The sequence below is a fragment of the Dysidea avara genome, chromosome 4, assembly GCF_963678975.1.
Source record: "Dysidea avara chromosome 4, odDysAvar1.4, whole genome shotgun sequence".
Lineage (NCBI taxonomy): Eukaryota > Metazoa > Porifera > Demospongiae > Dictyoceratida > Dysideidae > Dysidea > Dysidea avara.
The window spans coordinates 2284806-2312728 of NC_089275.1; the positions used below are offsets into that span (position 1 = coordinate 2284806).

Sequence of the window (27923 nt, forward strand, 5' to 3'; positions counted from 1 at the left end):
TACCAATTTTCATTAACTCTGGCCGTGTAAATTATTCAAATGAAGCATTCAAGTTGCTCTGCCAGTACCATCGTGACTTGCCACCACTACAGGCAGAGCAGTTGATGTGGAGTCGGTTTGTAAATACCTCAGCCGTAAGAGGGCATAATATTCCCCTTGATTTACATTTAGAATATTTAAACAAAGAGATAAAAAATATCATACAGGGACTTGGTGCCAATAAAACAAAGGATGGATTGATACGCTGTGGCAAAGCACTGGGTACAATAAGTGAAACTTTAATGCAATATGATAATGACAATAATATCGCCAAATGTAGTGGTGCACATAGTAAACTGGGATGTCAGAAGGGATTAGAAGCAATTATAAAGGAACTACAGAAATGCCGTGTGTTTGAATATGTCGATGGACGAAAGCATTCCACATTTCCCAAACCAGTCAGTCCTTTACATGCCAAACCTAAGCAGGATGTAATTGGTTGGACAACTGAGCATATGCAGAAACGATATGTGAAGAATTCGGCATGGTAACTATATTATTGTTAAATTTTCATCAATTGTAATACTAAACAGTAAACACGGAAAGACTGAACTTTTAAATCACATATTATACAATTACATCTTCTACTACATATGTCACAATAAAGACATGGTGATTCTATATTGTGTGTATATCCCACATAGTCATGAAACAGTTGATTTCTTCTACATTCGGTATCATTGCTAGCATAACTCTTCATCTGTGCATCTGCATGGACTGTCCCAAAATCCTTAATTTGCATGAGAACAGCAATTGACTGAGCTCCGTCCTGTCCAACACGGCCTGTAGCCTGAATATAACTTTCAATGTCTTCAGGAGCTCCTACATGCACTATTTGGTGTACGTTCTTGCAGTCTATCCCCATACCAAAAGCCACTGTGGCTATTACCACTCTCAAATGAGAGGGTTTGGAAAACATCTTTAAAATGTTGGCTTTAATGTCCTCATCCACGCAGCTGTGGTACATGTCAGCAAGCCGATATGGTGGTAAATCAGGGGCCTTTACTGGCTAAGTAAAACCCTTTCCTAGAGTATCACATATGTGCCGATACAATAAGCCACAATCACGCAGTTGCAGTTAGGCACATAATGTGCACAGATGAGGGAACAAGGATCCGGACTTCACCTAACCTCCGAAGCACTTCTCAAAAAGTGTCTCCCCTATTTTGAACAAAACATATTAATACTAATACATTTTGAATAAACGTTTTACCATTTCTTGACTGTGTGAGCTTCATCAACAACTAGTGCCCGCAAATTTTCTACATATACATTTGTTGTCAACAACTCCCGCCAATTTTTGTTCAATAACAACATCTTTGGTGTAAAATAAACTATCTTAAATTTTCCATTAATCACTCCGCACAAGATATCTTTGTCATGTTGGCCTCCAGTGATGTAAGCAGACGAAATCCCCTTTTCAATGAAACTTGCAACCTGAGATACAGTCAAATGCACTTGGATTAAAAACTGTGCTATTATATTACTTATTGTATAAGAGCTTCATACAGATGGAGTACATAGATTTAAAAAAAAAAAAACTATAGATAAGAAGTGTATATAATTATCATGTATTTACATTGTGCATTATTAATTTGTCTTTAGTGTGGGTGTTCAAGGTACCTCTGGGGTTTAACCCACATAATTATTGCCCGGGAAATATCACATAGGAATGCAGTTTGCTGCCCTCAGAGTAGTTGCTAAGATTTGACTATCTGATAGTTATAGTCTATATTCTAAGATGAATTTGTGTGGGAATGGAAAGTAAACCGTTTGGTCTCTGTGGCACACACTTCTGATGGCAATGTCCTACCTAACCCAACCCAGGGTTTCTCTACTACTAACAAAATGTAGTATAAAGGTCAATAAGTATAGCTACTTGTACTGAGATAAGGATACTAAGCAACTGGTCATGAATGTCCACAAAACAGGCACAAACATGCAGTAGCTAGTCTGCTAGTACATTCAAATAAACGCACATCTTATACATAATAACCTGATCCATCATTATTAAAGTTAACGGACTAACAACCACCACAATAGAGCTGTCTGTTCCTAACAGCTGGTCAAACAAACTTGGTAAACACGCGTAGCATAGTGTCTTTCCATAACCAGTAGGCATCACTGCGAAAACATCGTTTCCAGTAACAAAATTAATGATCACGGAACGTTGCTCTTCCTTCAAGTGAGGATAACCCAAAGAAGCGGCCACAGACTCACAAGCGCTAATGATATCTCTACATATAGTCATGCACCATCACAATGCGCGAGAAAAGTTCTTACGAGTTATGCGTTAATTCGCAGCCAAGCGATCTGATTGGTTGCACAAGATTCTCGTAATCTGGCACAAGTACGAGATGCTAGACAGACCAGACCCTTAAACTCTAATCAAAGGGGCGGCCGCGCCAGACTAGTAGCTTTCTATGATGTTAGCTATCAAGGTTTTCACTTTATAATAACAACTGGCTGCTGAGTTGCTGTAGCTAACAACAATTTACAATTGACATAAAATTAATGCAGTGGCACTATGACTATGTAGCAGAATTTTATACCAATTAGCTATTCCATCATTACCTTGAGGCATATATAGCTGGCTATAATGGTTGGAAAAGCAGTACATTTTAGTAGTTATAAACTATGCACTTATGCTCAGGAGCAGCAACTTTTGCTGAGTGGCCACTTACTCAGTACAGAACCAAACTGATACAATTTTCCTTCAATATGACTATATAAGGAGGCCAACTGAGCAGGTAGTGAAGGTATCACATGTATTAATGTGGTTACTTTACTGAATATTAGTGTTGTATTAGTTAACTATAACTAAAACTAAAAGTACTTTTAGCAAGACAAATATATTAGTTAACTAAAACTATAACTAAAAGCAAATCCATATTATAAATCTAAAATACAACAGAATATTTTACTAAATCTAAAAAGAATTGGAAAAGATATAAAAGATTTTCTTATGTACAACTAAAACTATAACTAAAACTAAAATGTTTTTATTTAATGTTATTAAAACTATAACTATATAACTAAAACATTATCACATTTTTAACTAAAACTGCAACTAAAACTAAAATAACACAGAGAATATAATCATAACTAAATCAATATTAACTAAAAAATACTATAACTAAAGCTAAAACTATTGACGAAACTAGCTGTGACTATATAACTAAAACTAAAAGTCCTTACTAAAACAATGTAATAGAATACTAAACTTGTTGGACCTGGCCTCTATAACAAAGTGGCCTCACTACTGAGGTGACTACTATGTGAGGCTTCACTGTATGATTCCACCAACTATATACGTACGTAGTTATGTAGCTACTTATTTCTGGACACCTTTGTTCATAAATTAGCCATTATAGATCTTCAAACTATATATAGCTATATATTAAATTCATGCATGTGACTGTTTATTATGCCATTAACTTGGCCGCCAGCTAATATTATGACTTCACAGTAGGTACAGAATAATTATAATTGAGGTATACGAGTACAGTACTAAAGATCTAAACAAAACTCTTCAGAGGAAGTCCCCAACTTGCAATCGATCCCTAATTATAATTTGCAATCGATCGATTTATTGTTGATCTCATTACATGAGAGTCCTTGCCTGTGCTGAAAGACTGCATATCTCAATTATGTTTAGGCACCAGCTAATCATTGTACTATGCTGCAGTGCTCAAAGGCTTTTCCCATTATGCTCGCAATTAAGACCTGAAGTCATGATCAGTTTTCCCATGTTAGCTTACAAGATGAATATTTAACTTTTTTTCTTATTTTGGATGTTGGTGAAATTATATGAATAATCCAATAAAGAGGTTGTGTCAAAATCTACTTGCATTGTCTGCTTTATTGGATTTACGTGAGATGTATTTTCATTGGAAAAATTTATGTAGTTGCATCATTTAAATTAATGCGCATGGACACTTGAAGACAACCTACATAATCCAGACATTTCTGTAGTTAAGGTCCCAAAGTATAGAGTTATCCATATTACACAGATTCCAGTGCATAATAATTTTCACTGCACATCAATGGGTAGGGGTAGAAGTTCTAAATTGTATTAAATATAATCCTGTGTAACACATCCGGTATAGACTCCATATAGTCTGCAGGAGAATAGAGTGAATACAGCATATATTTAAAACATTCACATAATACATTAATCCTAATATCATGCTATGAAAATAAAAAAACAACCAAAGACTATATAATTATACGGCCATAATATAATTTTATTGACATGGCTCCAAGGTAGTTTGCCTCTCCATATCTGTGAACAATGGTTATTAATAAATCTGTACAGCAGGATATCATATTCTTTGATATTTGAATGTTAAAAATTAATAAGCATTTGGTGATTATGTGGATATACTTTCATTTTTATTATTGCCATTCAAACCTGTTATTATACCATATAGGCAGAATCAAGGGATGAACAAAATCATGTATAAAGCAATTTTCACATTAATTTTTCATTCACAAAATTCTAGATTGTGCAGCCTAGCAAAATAATATTATTATAAACTCAACCATATTCATTCATGATCACAATTAAATTTCTCTTATTCACTCATGAAATTTGTTCCTTAATATTTTTAACCTATAAAGTAATAGAGTCTTTCTAACTCATGGCTAGTCTCATTTTGGCCAATATAGAGGTTAGCTATAATTACATATCACCCAATATGCTAGTACACCAATTCTACATAAAGCTCTTCCTAAGGTGATCTTATAGATACGTACATGTTCCAAACTATCAACATAACTACCTTGGCCTGTAAGTGTATGTACAAGTCTGACAGTAATAGAGATGCCATGCAAATAATCTCTTTTACACTTCCGTAGGTTCCTTGTTACAACCTTACCCTATACCCACTTGGTTAATAGAATTATTTAAAATTGGTCTCTACTGTGTATAATTTATATACTGCACAAGTGGGTTATCCCAACCCCTCCCCACCTCCTATATTGTACTCCTACTACCCTATATGCACCCTTTGATAGTTTATGGGTCTGCTCCTGATACTCATGCCCAATTGAGGTGACTAGCTGCCAAATAGTATGATAATTGAATAAGCAACCTTCTTTCTTTTACATATCAAAAGTATATGCGTGGGAGGGAGAAATAATGGCATTTGTTATTTATAAAAATTTCTATAACTGGAATAGAGAAAGCTACAGAGTTTCTGTAAGTATCAACTTGCTGCTTAGAGTAAAAGCATTAATTTGGCACCAAGTTTGTGGATTTTGAATTTGAATCATGGATAAGTGAAATAGAGGAAAACTGCCAATTTTTACATATAAAATTGGACACAAAGGTCGCCAAAGGTCAAATCTGAGGTGGCTCCCAATCTTAAAATGACCTTCATGGTATATACAAACTATGTACTAAGTTTCATACTTTTGTCACAAAACGTACAAAGAAATTGCTTAGGAGCTCTACTATGTCAGCTATTTTACCATGCAGATTCTGGAAATCACCCCATATCAGTGGACATGATAGAGCTATCACATGCATTAAGTGCAGTGTTATTTGTGCCTATGTTGTTACAAAAGAAAACTCAGATACTGTAATACCTAAATGATGCACATACATGTAGTACAGTTTGGATAATGACTAAAATACTATAAACAGAGTAGGTTAAACAACACTATATTAACATACAGCAAGGGCTCCAGGAATTTTGGTGACAGGTTTCCAAATTTTCTGTAACATGCACACTTAATATGAGGGGGTCTCTGAGAGGATGCACCTCCAGGAAAGTTTTTGAAAATTATGCACTCTGAGATAACAATTTTGACCAAAAAATCTTTAAAGCTGACATTTTATGTAGGAACTGACTAAGTAATACTTTTTAGATGGAGTTTTATGTCTTGTTTAGTTGATACTTATCACTGTTCTACAAATGTATTTTGTGATTTATAGAGTCGTGTTATCTTGTATATGACAAAAAGACTGATGCATACTTTGGACATTAACATTTCTCATGAGCACAATAGGCAGCTGTTTGAGTACTGGTCAAAAGCACATAGCTAATGCTTATTTTTGGAGAGCATAATATCTTCATATGCATTCCATATATGTTTTGATAAGAGTTTAATTGGGCTAGCAGGCTTGTATGACTGTCTAGTAATAATATACTTTCTCTTTACAACTACAATAATGTCAGCAATACTGGAAGAACCCTTCTATATAGGCCTTTGAAGGTTTGTGTTGCCATGGAGAAACACGCCTGTGGTCACAACCAATCTGAAGTACTGTCGAGAAGATTTTCCTGGTGACACCAGCAGTACAGATACTAGTTTAAAATAGAATCTCTGGTCTTGAAGTAGCAAACTGACATTATCTGTATCAAGGGTGGATCCAGGGCCTGATGTTTCCAGAAATTGGTCAAGTATATTTGCAAGCAGTTAAAATTGATTTTGCATTGGTTTATAAAAGTAAAATAGTTCAGATTGAAATTCTCTAATAGAGCAGTCAACTAACCTAATATAACAGTCACATTAAACTTTTGTTATTTTTAAAACTTGTTTTACCTGGACCAACACAATAAATATAGTCTAAATTTTCTCAGAGTGTTCAACCCCAAGAAAGTCATCCATGTCTGTTGCATGGTTTTTCAAGTTTCATATAACTCAACCTCTTTACTCATTAGTCTGCTCCTGATACCATGTAGCAGAAGCAAACATTAGTAGTTTGTGATGCTTATTTGTGTAAAAGGTCCTACAAGCATTTGGCATCATCAACAATGACATGCAATTGCAAATATACATTAATTTTGATGGTGCCATTTTCAATGAAAGTAATCTAATAGAGCAGTCAGATGCTCTGAAACTATACAGTCACTGAATTTGGATCACCGATGAGGCACCGCATTATATTGCCTATATGAGTACTTTGTATAAAACACAATATTTAAAATGATGCTTAGACATTTCATGTATCTACACTGTATCAAATTTTTTTACCAGGTAACTAAGTTACAGATGTAGCTTCAATTCATGTAGGTTTCTGCATGCCATTTCTGCTACACTGTGTATATTTCTTGGTGTGCAGTCCAGGCCACTTCTCCTCCCTCCCTCCCCCTTCCTCCCCCCGCCCTCTCTCTCTCTTTCTCTCTCTTTCCATCTCCTGCAGCCCTATATGCACTCTACCAAAGTTCCCATGGCTACAGAAGAGCTCTTGTACATCACACAAATAAACACAAAGTCTCCTTTGAAGTTATATTATTCATGAATCTCTCTTGTGCATGGGTAGGAGTTCCCCCTTAGAGCAGTAAGAATTTGAGCCCATATACCTGACACTACAGATAGTCACATACTTTATATCAGTTGTAAAGCACTGCAATAGCTGGATTAATTAGTGTATAGTATTAATTTTATACACTCTAATAAAGTAATCAGAGAATATCTTACTACCCTAAAAAGACAAGCACTTAGTGAGATTATCTTTAATACTGTAGAAACAACTACTGTGTATTCCCCTAAGTCACTTGGTGTAGTGACCACCTGTGGTGAAGACACAAGCTGTTAGCCTTATAGTTATTGTAGTTACCTACATGCCAACTGTACACACCTCTGTACACATTTTCTTGCTGTGTGGGAGTGTCTTGCGGGTGACTGAAGTCTACATTTAGCTACGATCTACAAACTAGCTGTATTTTTAAGCATGCAGTGTTGGTATAGTTTTATTATTTGCAGTACATTCTCTAAACGTTATAATTATATATCAGTTGTGTGTTTGCTGATGAAGCTAAAATAGTCACTCGATGAGACCAATAATGTATGTACAGCTATGAGTCATATACACACATCATAATGGTGGGAAATCATACAAAATTTAATTAATATTAAATTGAGAGAGGAGTCTAATAAACCTATACACATGCACATTATAAATATTTAGTAGTGAAATTAGACCTCCACTAGTTTCTAGCATAGTATTAACTAATGATGATGTACAAATTAATAATCACCAATAATTTTTCCTTTCAAGACCATCCAACCACAAAAAAATTTCTCAGAAAAAATAACCTGTGGTGATTTGCAAACTGCTTACTATACAGTACATGCATGGGAGTCCTTTCCTGTGTTGTAAGACTGTCTCAATTAAAGAGGGCTAGGCTCATGTATATTATATAGGCACCAGCTGATTATGCTATGCTATGTTGCAGTGCTCAAAGATTCTGCATATTATACTCACAATTTATACCTCAGTTTTCCCATGTTTTGCTTGCAAGCAGGTATCTATTTAAAATGCTAAAATTTGTAAATTATATGCATATAATCATATAAAAGTGGTTGTGTCAATATCTACTTACACTGCCTGCTTTGTTGGATTTACAGATTATTGTATTAGAGTAGATCAATCTTTCATGCAAGATGTATTTTCACTCCCAACGTTTATAGTAGTTACAACATAATTATTCTGCCTATTATCAATATGCTAGCATAATAGGAAAAATATAAGGCACCCATTATGCTCAAAATTATGCCAGCATAGTAGGCTGGTGTTTAATGTATATACAACTTAATTGGTGAATTCAGCAATACGCAGCAATGTTGGATGATCTGATTCATATTAAAATATACACTTTTAATAAAATCTATCCATCTGGCAAGCTAATGTGCTAGCTAAACAAAGCTTTACTTCAAAATTGAGGCACATGCAACGCCATAGACCTCCCACTGCTAAATACTTGGCACTAGCTATAGGGACCTTATAGTTAATTACATCATAGATAAATGATAATTTTATGATGTGACAAGGCCACCATTTGTTTTAGTTCCACCACAATATTAACAAAAGGTCACCTAATATATAGTCACTTAGGTATAGCTATATATATATATATATATAAAATAATACATATCATACTGTAGTCAAAACACAGGTAGCTAGCTGTACAAGCAGTCAAGCATTCCACTCAGTAGGCCAATTTCAAGTGCTCTAGGATTTTTTTAACTGATGCTGTTATGGATAGCTACCACTGTACATACATGCTTGCACTATACAATAATTATATGCATGTTTGTTTGTATATTTTAACAGTGAGTGTCACCAGTCTAAATGCTATGAGGATGATGATCAGTAATCAAACCAATAAAATAAAAGATGACTGACTGGTAAAATATAATTCTGATGTATAGTTGACACCTGGGCCTTCATTTTTGGATAATAACTCTTGTTGTATGGTCCAGCTGGCCAAACAATTAGTATTGCTGTGAAACCCTTTAAGCACCAGAGCTGTTTTATTATCAAAAAAGCATTTTGATACAGGCAAGAGCAAGTGAGTTATGAGGCTTTAAGCACATTTAGTATAGGCAATTCATGATCAGGCACACAACACACAAACATGTTTACAACATGAAAACATGTTGATTCCAGTACAAAAACAATGGGAGTGATCACCTCTTTGACATTACTGTACTTGGCAGGGGTCTGGTGAAAACAAACTGACTATTGTTAACAATGAATTCATAATAATATAACAGCCACAAGTCCCATGTTCATCATGTGAAGTATTTTATGGTAGTCTTACAGTTGTCAAATCCTGTTTAGGTCATAGGTTTGGTTAACTCAAAGGCTAACAGCACAAGTTGCTGTCAGACCTTCAGTGCGGGTAACTGTAAAGCAGCAATAAAAATAATAATAAAACAGTTACTGACTGCTCTATTAGAATAAATGACAGGAAGAGTTCAAATTACAGTGGAACCTCCCTTATCCGGACCTCTATTTTCTGGACACCTCTATTGTCCGGGCAGCCCAAATTGGTCATGTGGCTTGTAGTTTATTGACCATAATGAAGTTTGGTTTAGATGAAAACACAAGGAGGGAGACTAAAGGTGGGCAATTGGAAACAAACTGGAAACGGAAAGTGGAAATGGAATGCGGAAATGGTCAAATCATCATATAAATGTACTCTAGAGTGAAACCCTTGTTTGGTGACCACCTCTTAAAGACCACCTTTATAAAGACCACCTGTGTACAAAGACCACATTGTAATTAGATCTCTAAGATGGCTAAGGACCACTTTGTGGTCACTTTTGATAAAGACCACCACTTTGCATGGTAATATTTGGTAAACTTCAAACCTGTGTTTCATGACTCATATCAATGTCATCTCCTTCTCCACAAGTCATATACCATCATCACTTAGTTTGTACCAGCATATATAATACTATGGTACCAGAATGTGTCGTACAAAAAATATATATTCCATGCAAGTGAAATGTAGCTAGTACACTAAAACCTACTGTATCAACGAAAAATGAGGTTTGACGACCTTAACAGCCTAGTCTTTTTCAAAGCAGTCATGACATAAGATGTTTGGAACCTAGCTATTATTGCAATGTGAAGAGGCGGTCTTTGCAAAGAGGTGCCATGAAGTGGTCAGTATGCCATTGAGATCTAATTATAAAGTGGTCTCTGTACAGAGGTGGTCTTTATAAGAAGGTGGTCTTTAAGAAGTGGCCACTAAACAAGGGTTTCACTCTAGGGTACATTTATATGATGATTTGACCATTTCCGTTTTCCATTTCCACTTCCCGTTTCCATTTCCGCTGTTTCCAATTGCCCACTAAAGGTTGATGTTTACCTGTTTGGTGACTTGTTTATTCTACTAATAATAACTACCACTAGGTTGCTAGGTGATAATGGATTTTTACAGCCCATGGGAGTGACTATGAATGCTCTGTAGTGACTTCCCCCTCTGCCCACTAAACTGCATATACTAACTGATAGCAATAACAACATCACTTGTATCTAAGTTAGTCATTTTAACATAATAGCATGTTATTCATAGTTACGGACATTTCTGAGATACGGACAGTAGTATGTACCAGACCGCCCGGATAAGACAGGTTCCACTGTAAATGGTAAATGCATTTCTTTTTAAATTGCTGTGTTGAATATTATGATAGTTTGGTTCAGATTTTAGCAACAACACATCCCAGATATTATCCATTTTTGATAAGAATGTACAAATTATGATAATACATGTAATGCTATAATTATATGTTCACTCACAATATTCAGCACTCCAATTGCAGCTCCCCTTCAGCCACAGTAACACTGATCCTCATTCAATCAAATTTATCCACCTCAAAGTATAGGATGGTACATACACCTAAGCAATGCATAATAGGACAGCCAACATTGTAGCCAACACAGAAATAATTCTCCTCATGTACAACTCTGATTTACAAGCTCAGTCAACTCTTGTATTATTGTTACACTAGACATGCAATATACATGTTCACATGGCATGATTATATAGACACACTGGTTGTGTACAACCTCTCTATATAGTGCCATCACAATTGCTTTAAGACCCCTATAGGAGCTTGAAATAACACTTATTTCTGCCTGTTAATACATTATTTTCTTCATGCATGCCATATAATATGGATATATGGATATGGGTAAATTAAATAGTATGTGGTGATGTGGTGACATTTTTCTTTGCTCCATTGCTGCAATGTCTGCATCAAATATTGGTGATAGCTAACAAGATGGGTGTTACTTACTTGTAAAGTGTGAGAATTGTAAATGTATACTCCTCCCCCCCCCCCCCCCCCCATTTCCACAGTGTATGGATCCACTGAACATTCAAGAAGACACATTGGCCAAGCACATGCACTTTGTGCAGAGGTGAGAAAGAAACATGTTCCCCTTGCCAGTCCGGGCATGGACTATAATTTGAAGATGGTAACTACTTATGTTACTCGGTACTGGAATTATACAATACAAAAGTTTCAGTGATACGGACAACACCTTTTAGAACCATATTATCTAGCTACATGTGGAGTTAAACCTTCAAAAACATTTAATAACTCAAGGATGAAATTATACATCAAGTTATTGGAATTCAGTACCTACCACCTCAACTTGAAACACTTATAATGTGCATAATTAAGTAGTAAGTAATCTCAACTGTACGTACATACATGTAAATAAGTAGTGTATATAGTGTAATGTAGACAGTGGCTGTTGGTACCTGTTACCTTCAGACCCTTGGTGTGATTACACCATAAAGCTTTAAATAAATAAATTCATTTGTAGTACTGTTTTACCTGTTTAAAATGTTCATTTAAATGTCTGATATTTTATTTTATGCCCACTTTAAGTTTTTACCATACATTCCTATATAGGGAAGTCATAAAGTGCACAGTCCCCTTCCCAAACTTTTAATGGAGCCGAATCACACATGTATGATCTTCCCACCTTTAGTGTCACCGTTAATCATCTAGCCATTTTTCTTGAGAAAAAAATCCATTTTTCTGTTTTAGCTATTTTATGAAGGCTCAGCTCATATATAATTTTTAATCACTATGTGTTAATATCTCTCTCTCTCACTGCTGTCTAGTCTACATCAACAATGTATGTTGGCAATCCAGTTGTGACTGCTCTATTAGAGTAAATGACATGGGACTACAGATATTAGTATCAATAAGATCAATAATAATTATTATAATATGACAGTTCAGGTTTGGTACATTCTGGTATGATTCAAACAATACCATATTTGTTCAAAAGCTGTGGTTCATCAATACCAAGAGAAGAATCATCCTCTCTAACTGGTCACCCAATCAAAGATCAGACCCCATGCAGCATGCAGAGAATGCTTATCTTGACAAAGCCCTCATAGTCACCCTATACATTCACAAGCTCAGCTTGTAAATCCATAATTCCATGAGTCGTACTACCTAAGGAAGACAATGCCACATGTACAGGGGTAAACACACCATGTCCCACTTTCCTATATACAGTGGAACCCCAACATCCCTTTATTCTGGACAACCCAAGACACACCAAATTAACAGTATTAGTAGCTTGTACACCTCTCAACTTAGGACACCTCTTTACAAAGGATTCCCAATGATGTCCATCTCCACTATATACATGATTACAGTATAATATATAGCCAAGAGTTAAATTCCCTCATGTAAGAATAGCTGAGTGCTATCAAGTTGTGACTAATCGATTCCACAAGACATTACCCATAATAGCAGCCACTATCCCTCTGATACAAGACAACAAAGTATAATGGAGCTGTACTTGTAGCAAGTATCACCTGACTATATCCAAACACAAGCATGTATACAACATACCACAGAGAAACCTTACACATATTTCAAGCTCCAAGGGATATTACATGTGTAGCAATAAAGAATGTATACTTTATGCAACCCAACTATATTTACATATCAAAATAGCACCGTACCTTTGCTATTTTGAAATGACAAAACAACCTGAACATGTGATCATTGCACAAGACTATTAAGCAAAGATGACCATTTTCAATGTATCATTCAATGTATTGTGCAGGGGTGAGAAAGAAACATGTTCCCCTTACCAGTCTGGGCACAGACTGTAGTTGAAGATGATCACTGTTTGTGTTACAGGAATTACACAATGTATAATTATACAACGTTTTAGTGATACAAACAACACACAACTTTTTTACAACATATTATTATATTATGGGTAGTACATAGATGTAGCTACATGTTGGACTGAGCCCTCAAAAGGTTTAGTATCTCATACCGGATGAATTAAATCACATCAAGCTCAAAGTTTTTGCCTCATTTGTATAATACTGCTTGACCTGCTAAAAATATTTCTAAAACCTTTCATTCAAATGTCTGCATTATTTTTGCCCAATCAAAGGTTTCAATTTCCTATGTGACTGGGTCTCAATGGAAAAAACTGGTCTTATTGCCCATGACAGCAGATTTGATTTTTCACCAAGAACACAAAGCTACATGAATAAACTATCTAATTTCATAATCAAAATTATAGCTAGACTTGAGTGGTCTGCTTTTGCTAGCTGCTTTTCCCAAGCCCAGTGGCGATCCATACGAGCGGTCTGGGCCCCAATGTAGCCCTGGCCAGCCTGGGGGTGACTGTGTGTGCGTACTATGTGGCTGTACAACTCTGTGGTGTTGCATAAAGACCTGTACTGTAAATGTCATTTCATTTTGAGACCTGAATGGCTCCTAATTCATCCCTACACCTTCCTCTTTAATTTTTAAACAGTCCCTTGTCCACCTCCTACCCCTTTTGGAGCCTGCCTGGTACAGTCAACATCAAGTTAAAAACTATCTAAAAAAACTGAAACGGCAGGAAATTTAAGTGTTGGCTACTTCTACTGTGGATGCTCTTGAAGGTAAGGAATTAGTGTAAAACATGTGAAAATTTGGCACACATAGCTTCTATAATTGGCAAACTACAACACACTGAATACTTAAGTACTTCTGTTTCAAGTTCGCCAATATCACTAGCATACTTGATCTTATCTGCTTCACAATTCTCCAGCACTTGTAAATAGGTGATAAGACCGATTTTCCCAGATATGGAGAAGTTGATAAAGTGCATTCTGTTTCGTCCCTTTCCGAACTTGTAATGGAGCACATGTCTGCTCTTCACACCATTAATCACCTACTTGGCTGCAGTGCTATTTTTCTGCTTTAATCCAGTTGTATTAGAGTAAATGATTGCTATACGGAACAACAGGCAATGACAGTTCAGGTGTACATTCTGGTGCTTTTTCAAAGATGCAAAATTACAATGCTCATTCAAAAGTTCAGCTGTGACTCTTCATCAACACCAAGTGAGGAATCATCCTCTCAAACCGGTTACCCAACCAAAGATCAGCTGCCAGCATGCTTATCTAGGCAAAGCCCTCATAGTCACCCTATTATAATACTTTTCATTCACAAGCTCAGCTTGTAAAGCCGTAACTCATGAGCTGTACTACCTACGGAAGACAATACCACATGCACAGAGGTAAACATACCACGTCCCACCTTCCCATATACAGTGGAGCCCCTTTTAAAGAACACCCCCAAATTCTGGACAACCCCTTAATAAAGGACATCTCGGTATTAGTAGCTTGTTAACCCCTTAATTGAGGACACCTCTTTACAAAGGACAAGAATAAATTCCCCATCTTAGAGGGTTTCCACTGTATACATGATCACAGTATAATATATCCAAGAATCAAATTCCCTCATGTAAAAATAACTGAGTGTTATCAAGTTGTGACTAATTGATTCCACAAGACATTACCCATAATAGTACTATCCTTCTGATACAAGACAACAAAGTACAATGGAGCATTCAACTTGTACTTATAGGAAGTATCACCACCATGTTCAAGTATACAACATGTATACAACATGTATACAACATACCACAGAGAAGCCTTACATGTACTTTAAGTGCAGGGATATTACATGTGTAGCAATAAAGGATGTATACTTTACGCAACCCAACTATATTTACATATCAACATATCACCTTTGCTATTTTGTAATCAATGCACAAGACTATTAAGTGAAAATAACAACCAATTACAGAATCATACAAAATGCACTATCACACAAAAGCTTCCAACAGACAACACCTTTTACAACCGTATCAGTTTAGTTGAGTTCTCCCTATGTGTTATATATCTGCTCTGGATCTATTAAACTGTGGCATCACTGCTGTCCAGCCCGTATTTGTGGCGTATTTCATCTCTTCTCGCTTGGAACTGTCTCTGTCGCTCCTGAAAACTAGCCCTACGGCTCTCCAGCAAAGAGTATTCCCTCCGCCTTCTTCTCCGAATGCAATAGCAACAACAGCAAACGCAACAACACACTAACGTGAAGAGGATTAGCAGTAGAGCCAGTGAGAATATTAATATAAAACTGAATCCATTGACATTACACTGTCTGAAGTAATAGTTTTGATCTTTACACTCGGGGATGTCGCCCCATTTCCAATCCGTGCACTCCTTGGACGACTCGCACCAATAACAGTCGTCCTTCTTCGTACAGTTCGAACAGTCAGTATCACTGTATAGCGTACAGTCTTCAGCTGCGACCAGGAACAAGTTTAAAACCAGCAGCCACGCGACCATCCATAAGAAGTTCATTTTGAACGGAAGATAAGGTCACATGGGCGAGGTCACGAGGGCATTCCTCACTCGATCGTAATCAGTGTTTTTTTTTTTGTTTGTTTGTTTGTTTGTTTGTTTGTTTGTTTTTTAGGGAAAGGCTGTCAGTTACTATAGTTAGTAAGGATGAACTGAAGGGGTTGTATAAATGGTGGTCTTCCCTTGTGACTTTGGGCCCAGCTTATGGCTATAATGTAAAACCCTCTAAATCATGGCTGATAGTGAAACCAGAACATCTAGATTTATTATTATTATTGTTGTTTTTCAGTATACACACACAAAAAAGGTACTGAAAGTCACTGACAAGTGCTGCCAGTGACTCTACTACTGTAACAATTAATTACAGTAAATAATTACTTCTAACAGTACTGCATATATTGGTGATGGTGACGCTGTTAAACAGTGGCAGCAGGGACAGAGGTAATGGAAGGTATGAATGTTTGTATCATTGAATTGCCGCATGAAATGATCCCACATGTAGTTGTACAGTTTGTGTTTAATAATGTTTGTGGACAGAGATAGGTCTATTTTTGGTAATGAGTTCCAGAGACGTGGTAAACGATAAAAGTAAAAGTTTTGAGCAGTGTTGGAGGAACATCTATGAGGAACCATTTTTATTTGGTAAAGAAGGTTTTTGCTGGATGTGGCAGGAGGGCAAGCACCACCTTTGGTGCTGCTATTGGATCCACTCCAACTTTTGTGAAACACTATGTGAGTGAGAAGGTTGATTATTGGGTGTCTTGTTTGCAGAAGTTGAGTGTGATTGCGGCAAAGGTTCAACCTCATGTGGCTTATAACTCATGGTCTTGTTGGTGAATGGACTTACTTTTTGCAAACTCTACCTGGCACTCTGACTTTCTCCAACCCCTTGAATTATCCATCATTAAACAATTTATTCCTGCTGTTACTGGCAAATGTGTCAGTCACTTAGAAAGAGATCTGCTTTCCCTTCCAGCACATATGGGTGGGCTCGGGTTGTGTAATCCTTCTGCCAATGCTAATTTTGAATCTGACTCTTTCCTTCAGGTTACCTCAGCCTTAATCCAGGAGATCATTGAATAGGGACTAGCTGATTATGCTGGCATAATTATGAGCATAATAAGTGCCTGAAAGCATTGAGCATAATGCTAGCAAAGAATATTTGAGCTATACTACAAATCCTTAATGGTCAAGAGAGAGAGAGAATAAACGTCTTAATGATTAAGACAAAATATACATTACAAGCATACAGGGGCCTAGACACAGGGGTACCATGTGCTGATGGATCAGTACAGGAGCCCTGGCAAGACTTACATTAACTAAAGGTAAATTAAATTACAATACACAAAAAAAAACAAAAAAAAAACTATATCTACATATATGTAATACTTAAAGTTTACCTAAGGTGGTCTAAAAGATCCCAGCCCGGGGAGGCTCTAGAATTAAAAATTCTGTAAGAACAGGACACAGCAACGCGAGCTGCCTGCTCAAACAAGGATCTTATGGTTTTCTTTGGCACTTCACAAGCAGTAGCCATTTGAGCAATTGTTTCTGGCAAAAAATGGCCTAAACAACCAATTTCAATTGGAACAAGATTGACAGTTAACCCAGAAAGCTGGAGGTCATATTGCAAGGAGCTATATCGATCTTCCTTTCTAGCTCTAGCAGCAAGAAGATGTTGCTGGGTATTAGTTGGTACTGTCAATTCGAACAAACAAATGGAATCATTAGAAACCAATACCAAGTCAGGCCTGCTGAGGGTGGAGGAAAGATTGGTTGGGATGGTACTAGGGGGGCTGGAACTAGCTAGATAACCAGGAAGGTCAGCGTAAAGTTTGAATGTTTCAGGTAAATGCTGTTGGAGCCCATGAACAAGGACCTGTATACTCTAATAGAACAGTCAATAACTCTAATAGAACAATCAGGCAGCTGACTGTTCTATAGAGTACATCGATCTTTTCTATCACATGCATTTAAAAGAGCAAAGATGTGCTTCAGCCAGGGTCGCCCACAGGGGGGAGGGGGGGGGGGGACTGGGGCATTTTGCCCCGGGCCCCAGCCTGAAAGGGGCCCCAGGAGGCCCCATGAAGGGCCCCCTGAATACCTGTTTAAAAGATCGATATACTCTAATAGAGCAGTCAGATCTAAATACTCTAATAGAGCAGTCGCAGTATTCTTCAGAGGAGCAGTGTAGCAAGCTTATAGATAAGGAGATATGGTTGGTGATGGGTAGTTATTGTCATAGCCAGCAGATTGTGACTTTTTTTTTTTTTTTTTGGTCTTCACCTTACAACTTGGGTCAAGGGCCCCACTTTAACTCTTTGCCCTGGGCCCCTTAATTTCTCTGGGCAGCCCTGGCTTCAGCCACTTATTATGTACCCATAACTGCAAATTTATTAGTAAAACATGGGAAATGAGGCATAAAGCTTGAACATAATTTGAGCATAATAGGTAAAATTTTGAGTATAATAGGCGGGTCCCTATCATTGAACAGCAGACTCATTTCAGGGTAACAGTGGTTAGTACCCAGCGTAAAGCTAAGGCCAATGTTATGACTAAGATGTCAGTAGCTGGTTTCTAAGCAATCAGAACTTACTCCCCTTTTGCCAGCTGATTTACATCGCATTGTTTCTTTGTCTAGTGAGAAAAGTGCCTCTTCTCAGCTATCGGTGCTTCCCATCATGAAAGAACATGGATTTACACTCCATAAAGGTGCTTTTATGGATGCATTGTGTTTGCGTTATGATGGTTGCCCAGTGGCTTGCCTGCTAAGTGTGTGTGTGTGGTCATGGCTTCACTGTTGATCATGTAATGAACTGTGCATCTGGTGGCCGGTTTCCCTACTCTACGTCATAATGAACTTAGGGATTTCACAGCAGCTGCTTTGTCTGAAGTTTGTCATGATGTGGCAATTGAGCCAGTGTTGCAACCCCCAATATCTGGTGAATCTTTTAACTATGCTACAGCTAATGTGGAGGATGAGGCACGTCTGGATGTCAGTGTGCAAGGATTTTGGAGGAAAAGGCTTAAGAGTTTTTAATCCTACTGCTCCTAGTTATCGAAACACAACAGTTTCTCTCTATATAAAAGGTTTGAGCGTGACAAATGGTGTAAGTATGAGCAGCATGTAAGGGATGTTGAAATGGGCTCTTTCACCCCTCACGTATTCTCTACTTTTGGGGGAATGAGAAGTGCGGCCACTACTGCTTACAAGAGGTTGGCATCTCTGCTTGCTGCTAAGAGAGACCACAGTTATATATAGTAGTGTCCTGGATTAGATGCTCCACCAGTTTTTCTTTACTGAGGTCAGCCATAACCTGCTTACGTGGAGCCAGGTCTCATCATGGCAGCCCAGTGACTATTGGAGCACTTGACCTTGCAATATCTGAGGGTCAGGTGTTTCCATCACGTGTACTTTGAATTGTTGTCTTTTGTTGTTTCATTTACTTGTTATATATTATATATATATATAAGTTAGGAAGGATGATCCATTTTTGCAAATATGGTCACAAATATGATTGGTTGTAGAATTAAGGGGCATGCAACTATGTCCTATGGCTTCCATGAATAAAATTATGTGTTTTATATGAAGCTGTAAAACCAACACAGTTACTGTTCTCCACCTGATGAATAACACATGCTTTAGTTGAGACATTGAACTTCTGTTTAGTGCAAATTTGAATGAAATCTTCTGATGTAGGTACAAATTATGGCATGGTTACAAAAAAAACCTGTAATTTTAGCACTAAAATTGATTCTCCTCCTACAGCTAATTGTGAAACTTCCCAAAAATTCTTGTAGTGACTTGTAATAATGTTATCTTTAAAAGCATGGAAGCAGATTTTAGGAATGACTACTATGGCTTCAAAAGAGGAGATAACTGAAAGTTTAGAGAGTTCAATCAGTAAATCATTTGATAAAGTACTTATACTTCCATATTTTTGTTACAAACATACTTAGGTAGCAGATGACAAAGTTTATGAAATGTAGAACTAAAACTATGAGACTAGATCCAAAATTTGTAGAATTTTCATTCTTTTGGTCTAAAATACTAAACTGAGCCTTAAAAGTCAATACTTCTAACTGGAGATGGTGATTTTTAATTACCACAAACACATCTGATGCAAAAGAGGATGGGAAACAAGCAATTTACAATTGTTGGCCTGAAATTTGGTCAGCAATATAAGCACCAACATATAGCTATGTTGTGTACAGGGAATAGCTGAAGAACAGCTTCGGCTGATGCTGCATCCCCATTAAAATAATGATAAGTATTAAATTAACGGATGAGGTTTGCATGTGTCTTGAAACTACTGAACAAAATTCTTCGAAGCATGCACCCTACGTACTTCATATAAGGTACCGCAACAAGACTGAGGGCAGTAAATTAAATTGATTAATTATTGTTCCTATGTTCTGCCAGGTCTAGTGAGGCTGCAATAGCCGTACTTCTACAGTTCACTCAGCAAAACCAGCCCAGAGTAATGATTATGGCATTTTCTTTCTTGATCAACTGAGGTATGATCAAGGTGTGGTTGTCTGATGGACAATACTCTGGTGACACTGATACTAGTAAATTGGGTACTTGAACAACAATATCAATTACATTGAAAGGGAGTACACAGTAAAATGAATAAAGTATACACATTTACACAACTATAAATAGTTACATGTGAAGTGAAATATACATGCAATTACATGAGTTTTGCAATTCTAGCTGAAAAGCTGTCTGTTTGTCCATATGTGTTCACACATTCTTCCCAGTTGCTGCCCACATTGAATCAGTTTTTGTGCAAACAAAGAATTGAATTGAGTAAAGTATAACTTTTTTAAACAAAGCTTTAGTGGTGAAAGAACTTGAGTTTTTCTCTATACTCTTGCATTCAACCAGGTGCTGTTACTGCTGTAAGCAATGAATGATGACAGTTAGACACTGCAAGCTGTAAACACCCGTGCTATTCAACAGTGAACACATCATAGTTCCCTCATAAGCAGGTTTCTACAAAGCTCTAATCTGTAATTGTTATAACTGTTGTTGCTAAATCTGTTTTGTTTTTTTGTTTCTGTTTTTATCTACTTTACCAGGTAGGATGAGCACTGGAAGTAAAGCTTGTACAAGGTGCATACCACAAGCTGGCTGCCTACCAATTTACAAAAGATCAAACCCATACATGTGCACATGATGTACGTGCAGTACACTGAGTAGCTAGAGGGGGTGCCTGACTTCATTATAGTGAAATTAAGTTTTTTTTAAAAGCACAAACATTTGCGAGCTGTACACATACAGTTGCTTGTTTACTAAACTACTTGCAGTTGCACACAAGTGAGTGTGTTGAAACAACTCTATAAAATGGGACAACTCTGATTCAATCATATGGTGACATGTACCTATTGTAAGATTTACAGCTATAATTCTGCCCTTTATCTATAGCGGTCTTCAAAGGAATTTTTAGTTTCACTGAAAGCTTAAAATATAACAAATATTCATCTATAGCTAGTTGCGTCTACGACTGATCTCGTACTGACCTTTTAGCTGTAGGTTGTTATAGTACAATTTGAGATTATTTATTATTATGTGTAATAAATAACTATGATTCTGGTGGGTAACATTATGTTTCTATACAGTTGGCTTTTTGTTCGTATTCAATAGCTATATTATTTATAGGTGTATAGGTGACTTAATTATACAGGCACACTGCAAAGCATGATGTGAAGCTGTTACATACACATGCTGAAAACACACACCGGCAGTTATTGCAAGTATATGCATGGATCATGACTAACAAAAGGTACATGTAAACAAAAGGTTAAAGTGACTCTAAATGACATTAGCACATATAGTTTTGTCTGCTTGTATTCAAGAGCTGAGATTCTACATACTTAAAGCTCTATTTTCTGTGAGCTGGTATCCCTGCTGATGTCACCAGGAAAGTCATTTCGACAGTTCTTGATTGCTTCAGATTGGCTGAGACCATAGGCCTGTTTCTCCATGGCAACACAAACTTTCATAGGCCTAGGAGGCTCCTTCCAGTATTGCTGGCATTCCTGTAGGACATTACTCAGTTGTAGAGAAGGATCATTACTCATTCTTGCTTGCCAACATGCAGAAATCAAATCTTGTTCTACCACTTTGAATGCCTTTTCCCTGCCATCATCCTTGGCATACCAGATATAGCTGGGGTGATTGGCTCCAAGAACGGGAACTGTTAACTCACCTATTTTTATGACGTCCACAGAGTTGACACCGAAGTTTTGTAGTTTAAAGAATTCCATGACCCACTTACAAACAGGGCCACCATAGGCTACCATCGGTAATGTCTTTCCTTTGTTTTCAACAAGGAAAGGAAGCATTTTGAGGACATATGGCTGAAAATAGATGTACGTCTCTTTCAACTGGCTTCCTGCACTGGCTGGAGCAGCAATGGGTGCAATATCCAAGATTGTTTCATACAGAGTGACCTCAGATTGTGGGACATTATTAAGAAGGAGCAGTTCTTCCCATCGCTTGCTAGTCTTGGATCCCAGATAGTCTTGTTGTGGTAAGGAATAATCAGGAGGAAAGTGTAGCAATTGTACTGAACGGTGGTTGCAAATGGCCAATCCTAGAGGTAGAAACATGCGCCACTCTTCCTCGTTCCACTTTCCAACAGCTTTGAGTTTTTCCACTCCTTGCAGAGCAGACTTTCCATTCTCTAGAAATTTAGTCATGAGTATGCTGTATTCTTTTATTTGATGGCTGTCTCCGGTAATGGTGACACTGTACACGTCTCCACGCATCGGTACATCTCTCGCCACAGAGACGGAGACATCAACTAGACCATTTTCTATAAGATCGCGCTCCACGACCTGAGTGAGATAGTGCTCCACTGTCTCTCTCAGAGTTTGATTGCTCGTGTCGGAGTTGGGGTAGCTGTAGAGCAAGATCAACTCTTCTTCATTGCCCAATTCAAATGAGACCTCGTAGAGAGCTTCGTTGGTCACCTCTAGTGCTACTACAACCACGAACGAGGTCACGATCGAAATCAATCCACAGTGCAAACCGGACATGTAACTAACCTCCACAAAACAAACAGCTCAAGCTTTGAGTGCTAAGCGCAGACCGCAACCAAGGGAACCCCAATGACACGTGATCTGCATGTCGAGGGGCGCCTGCATAATTATGACAGCTAACAATATTGTGGCCCACATCAATAGCAATAAGAAAGCGCGCCGCAATGGGCGCAATCAAATATAGCAAAACTTGCTTCTGCATGAGTAATGAATGTTTCCCACCTCCTCTCTCCTCGACATCCATACAACTACAAAAGGAACTTCTCAATTTCTCATACTGACCTTAACCAGACATGCCAACTCTCACGCATTAGGCGTGAGTCTCACTCTTTGGCTAGTAATCTCATGCCTAACCCTCTGTTTCTCACTCTATCAGCTTAGTTCTCACGCATTTGTCATGCTTCATCTGCTTCATCATTAGCTCTGTGCTTAAAATTGGACAGCCCTATGCTTATTTTTATAGTTTGAGCATGCAGCGACTTTTTTTTTTCTAGTTTTTTTTTGGTCTTCACTACCAAAAATCCTGGAGCTGCACTGGAGTCTGGTCCACATGGCTGGTAGTATTTGAGGTCTCACTCCTAAAATTGTTCAGAGGTTGGCATCTCTGCCTTAACCTCGTTATACACGGCACATAAAGTTGTTATGTCTGGCACATCATTACCCACCCCCTCCTCCATTATTCATGAAGTTTTCACCGTACATTACCTGTACATGGGAAAACAAAGCAGAAATCCTACAGAATAAACAATGACTTTAAGTTAGGTATTGTGAACTCTTTTATGGCCTCCCACATTATGTACTTTTTAAAATCATGATTGGGGTGGGAAATCAGGAATTTAGGGGGTGACCAGATGAAAGTCCACTTGTCCAAAATTAAGTTTACAACTATATAAAATAGTTGAAATAGCTGCCAGACTAGGCTGTCTCACAAGTGTTGCCAGATATTGACATGGGATGAATCCAGACCCTATACAGGTTGGTAGATGATACATGAGTGTTGGCTATGATGATATAGGACCATGTGCACCTCACGTGCACAACTCTTTTATGCACTCCAATATTAATGTGGAATTGAATCTGTTGAATAAACAATTAAAAAGATACTCAATTTAAGGCATTTTTAACTGGTAGCTATTGGATGCATTTTTAACCTGGGAAAATTTTACACATTAAATTGTTTGAGATAGGTATTTCAATAGTTTTGTGTGCCATTTTGATACAGTAAGTAAATAGGTGCAGTTATCACTCACAATTTTAGGGAGGGGATCTGCATTTTGGGGGGTGAAGAGAAGTCCCCCAACAGCTCTAGAGTATAAATTTTTAATGGAACCAAATTGGGCATGTACTCTTGACACCTTTACTGCTAATTATCTGGGTGGCTGAAACATTATTTCTCTTGAAATAATCCACCAGGCGTCATGAACTATTAAATATTCCAATAGAACAGTCAGATGCTCTGATCATTGAATTTGGGTCTAATCATTGAATTTGGGTCATCCATTTATGGCACTGAATTATACACACCTTATCAATGTTTAAACATTTCATGTACTGTATTAAGTAGCTAGCTAGGTTACAATTGTGGTCTCTACCAGTCAGCATTATTGAGTGTGTCCCTCAGTTGCCATCTCCTGTATGGATACACCCAATATGGCCATGTACACATACTCTATACCACATTCCTGTGGTTTTAATGAGTTCTTCTGTAGCCATGGAAACTTTGGTTTAGTTTATGCAGGTAATAAATTTAATCCCAAATTTGATTTGATTGTTGATCATCATACTCAGATTACTCATAGCTAATACACAATACACACATACATATTTGTATGCACAGTGTAACCATGGTGATCTGGACATCATTTGAACTGAAAATCAGTTTTTTTTTCATTACAATAGTTGCAGGCATATAGTGTATTGGAATGAGAATTCAATTCAATGAGAATTCAATTCAATGAATTCAATGAATTCAAATGTTGCACACATAATAAAAACACAAGACCATGCCAGCTGAGGTGGAAAATTGTATAGAAGTCCGACACATTAACCCTCTTAACAGACACCCCTGAATTTGGACAATCCCTAGATAAAGGATGTCCATCTAGGCCTTAAATTTACAGTGTTAGTGGCTTGTCCACCTACCTCTCTTTACGAAGGATAAAAATAAATTCCCCAATAGTGTCCGTCTTAGAGGGGTCCTACTGTATACCAGTTTCTAGCATAACACATAAACTTTTTTAGGTACTAACAATCCACCAAATTGTGGCAGAAATTAGTTATTATAACTCAATCACGGAATAATAATTTAACAACCACAAACATTATGCTCATCACATGAAGTACTCAGTGGAGGCGGACGCCATTGGGGAGTTTATTTTGTTCTTAGTAAAGAGGTGTCCTCGGTTAAGGAGTATGCAAGCTACCAATACCATTACTTTGTGACCTACAGTAGATGAAAAATCCTTTATTAAGGGGTCATCCAGAATTCAGGGGTATCCTTTAAGAGGGGTTCCACTGTATTTTGGTTGGTGACTGCTCTATTAGGATAAATATTATATTATGATACTGAATCAACCACCTAGGTGTAACATGTGTCAATATTTTGTCAATGAGAGATCAGTTACCTCAAACTTTTACAAATTTCAGTGTTCACAGTTCAGGTTTATCACACTTGCATAACAACAAACCCCAAAGATTATCCATTGTAATAAAAAATGTGCAAATTATGATATATATATATACGTAATGCAATGTTTGCTCATGATACTCAATGCTCCAACCTTCACATCCTATCTATCAGGATGACACATGGACAGCTGACATTGTAGAATAATAGTTCTCCTCACACTTTTGAATCTCAAGCTCAGCCACCACGTACATTAGACATAAGGAAGGCATAGTTGTACTGCTAATACGAGTATCACTCATCTTAGTAAGCAGTCACCAATTTTATGAACGTCAACAAAAAAAATGCAATGGAGAAGTTTTTGTATAACAATACTTTGTACTTAGCATACACTTGATAAAGAAAGTAATAATCTGCGTCGCTTTTTCTGTGTATTGGTTGACACAGAAAAAAAGTGGTGCTTATGCAAGACGACACTTATGAAAGGCAGAGATCAAACCTTACTCAGGTTACCAGAGGCTATAAAGAATGTACACAACTTTGTAGTTTGACCACACCACACAAAACATCATCATGACTGGGTAATTGAAGATGACAGTTGATTGTGCTACTCATTGGAGTCATTCAATTATACAAAAGCTTCAATAATAATAACAATGTCAAGTGTTTTTATATCTTTGAGACATCACTGTTGTCTAGCCCACATCAATAGTGTTTTGGAGGTCAAGTTGGTGACAGAGTAAATTATAACAAAATTATGAAGTGTTAATGAATTTATTTTATCAAATGTATAACATTAAGTAATATAATTGACCTATTTGTGTAATTCACCCTAGTTTTTCAATTCTACAGAACAATACTCAAAAGTTTGGCTGTGATTCTTCACCCACACTTATCTAAGCAAAGAAAAGACGTGCCCCATAACAACTTCTAACACAGTTCATTCGTAAGCTCAACTTGTAGCCTCATGATCCTATAATTACATCATTATCCAAGGGGTAAATACCTCATGATCTATCTTCCCATACGATATATATATATATATACGTCCAAGCATCAATATCCTCATGTGGGAATAAATATTGCACAAGATATTAGTGCAAACCCTCTGATACAAACCAAACAGAACATAAAATTGACAGTAACTTGTGAAGTATAAAACACTTGTACCAAATACCACTGAACACAAATACAAGCATACAGGAAGAGGAATTGCATGTGTAGCAATAAAGATGTACCCAACTGACTAAATTTAGCCACTCATACCATCTTGGAATGCACAAACAACCTTATTTGAAGATGACAATTTCATTGTTGGAATATATACAATACATAAATACAAAAGCCTACCCTTTACAACCCGTATAGGAAAACTAATTTGAGTTCAGTATTAATCACTGTAAGTCAGCTTTGCCTCTATCTGATGTAGCCGCTTTAAACTGTGGCATCACTGCTGTCCAGCCCATTCTGAAGGCGGGTTTCACTTCTATTCCCTTGGAACTGCATCTGCCGCTCCTGAACACTAGGCCGGGGGCTCTCCAACAAAGAGTACCCCCTCCGGGTCCGCCTTCTCCGAATGTAACAATAACAACAGCATACACAACAACACACTACCACGAAGAGGATTAGCAGTAGAGCCACTACGAATAGTAATATGAAACTGAGTCCATTAACGTTACATTGTCCGTAATAATAATCTTGTCCTTTACACTTAGGGTAGTAGCCCCATTCCCAATACGAGCACTTCTGGGACGCCGCGCACCAGTAGCACTGCTCATTCTCCGTACAAATCGAACAGTTTTTATTGTTGTACGGTGAACAGTCTTCAGCTGCGACCAGGAACAAGTTTAAAACGACCAACCAGAGCCACAGACAATTCATTTTGATGAGGGGTTGCCAATGCCCCCGCAAAACATTATCGCGTAGCTTTAGTTTCCAAAAATATTTTAGTATAACAATGTTTCACTCCTATTTGTGAGAAAACAGCTGATGGAAATAAAGTAGCTATCCTGAATGTGCAAAAAAAAGACTTAGTCTATTCCAAGGGTCACCTTGAGTCTGAAACCCTCAAGTAAATTTTTTTCTGCCAGTAACTGGTACCCTCCAGCTGTCCGAGCACTTGACAGCCAGTGCTGGGGGTGGTAGGTAAGGGCAGTCCATCCACCCCAGAGAGATAATTGTACGATATAGTGCCTCCATTTTTAATCCAAATTTCTTCGCATACCACACACAGACATCAACAAATAGTGAGGTCTACAAGTACATACAAG

At 37.4% G+C, this 27923-nt stretch overlaps 1 protein-coding gene and 1 long non-coding RNA gene across 2 annotated transcripts; both read right to left on the minus strand.

The window, feature by feature from the left end:
* Positions 1 to 573: 573 nt before the first annotated feature.
* LOC136254363 (uncharacterized) lies at positions 574 to 2527 on the minus strand. The gene is made up of 3 exons (XR_010700444.1): positions 2036 to 2527; positions 1253 to 1476; positions 574 to 1200 (listed from the first exon to the last, which is right to left on the minus strand). It is a non-coding gene; the product is annotated as an uncharacterized lncRNA (long non-coding RNA).
* Positions 2528 to 21571: 19044 nt separating this feature from the next.
* Positions 21572 to 23101, minus strand: LOC136252789 (uncharacterized). The gene has a single exon (XM_066045356.1). The coding sequence runs from the start codon at positions 23022 to 23024 to the stop codon at positions 21858 to 21860; it is 1167 nt and encodes a 388-aa protein (XP_065901428.1). The 5' UTR covers positions 23025 to 23101; the 3' UTR covers positions 21572 to 21857.
* Between the last annotated feature and the right edge of the window lie 4822 nt (positions 23102 to 27923).